The sequence below is a fragment of the Charadrius vociferus genome, unplaced genomic scaffold (genome assembly GCF_000708025.1).
Source record: "Charadrius vociferus isolate BGI_N301 unplaced genomic scaffold, ASM70802v2 scaffold190, whole genome shotgun sequence".
NCBI lineage: Eukaryota > Metazoa > Chordata > Aves > Charadriiformes > Charadriidae > Charadrius > Charadrius vociferus.
The window spans coordinates 5,502,306-5,503,293 of NW_009646608.1; the positions used below are offsets into that span (position 1 = coordinate 5,502,306).

The 988-nt window shown below is 44.8% G+C and overlaps 1 protein-coding gene across 1 annotated transcript in view; it reads right to left on the reverse strand.

Moving 5' to 3' along the window:
* Window positions 1-393: 393 nt before the first annotated feature.
* Window positions 394-988, reverse strand: part of SLCO3A1 (solute carrier organic anion transporter family, member 3A1) — a 141,959-nt gene continuing 141,364 nt past the window's right edge. Inside the window, exon 10 of the mRNA XM_009887641.1 lies at window positions 394-773. Coding sequence (XP_009885943.1) covers window positions 394-773 — 380 coding nt within the window. The remainder of the gene's footprint in view (window positions 774-988) is intronic.

The window sequence follows — 988 nt, forward strand, 5'->3', positions numbered from 1 at the left end:
TGGGGCCCCGTTTGCAACCCCAAATGCCTATTCTGGCACTGCTGTTATCACCTGGCTTTCTGTATGCCTCATGACCAAGCCTGCCCGTTTGCCGAGGTCTCCGATGAACCTCTGCAGATGCTCTTCTTGGAAGCTCGTACTGTCATCAAAGGGGCTGGTACCCAGCCACAGTGGCTCCCTGCTCTCTCCCATCACCCCGCAGGATTTCACAAGTCATCCCATTGAAAGATGCTGTTCTCAAGAATCCTGGCTGGGTCTGACTTTGAGAAAAAGACAAAAGTTTCCCGTGTTGCCATTGTTGTTTCGCAGTTGTGTTTCTTCGCTCTCGCTCTCTTCTTGTTTTTATTAAAAAGGACCCTTGTATTATTAATATAGTTCACCCCTCCATAGTCACTATAAAACAGACTCCATATTTTCACACCACTCATGATCTTCAAGGTTATAGATAAATTTTGTCCTATGTGGTTGATTTTGGGGCACCGAGTCCCGCCCCAGATTGTCTAGGGTGAGAGTAGAGGCAAAAAACTCACTAGTGCTGAGACCACCTTCGTGGTTCTTGATGTATCTTTTATAGTTTTTCCTCAAGCACTGCCAGGTGGTTGTATATAAGATGAATGCAAAAGACTTCAGGGCTATAGCAATACTAACATACAGGTATCTATAGACCACGTTGTCATACAGCGCGCAGGCTCCTTGCTCGCCACAGAACGTGCTCCAGAACAGACACGTGGAGTCAATTCCAGCCCCAAAGATCAGTGGAGGTGGGATAAAACCTGTCAAAATAAGAGAGACAAATCATGCTTTTATGACCCTTATGATAGAGAGAGAAGATGTGATTGCAATGAATGGGAAGAGAGGATACTTTATCAAGGTTAACAGTCCCAGCTGCAGCCTGTGATTGTAATTTTTTAAGTCCTAAATCAACCTAAACAAAGTCTGTGGATGAGGTTTTAGCTTGGACTCAACATCTACATAAGAGATTCCTGCT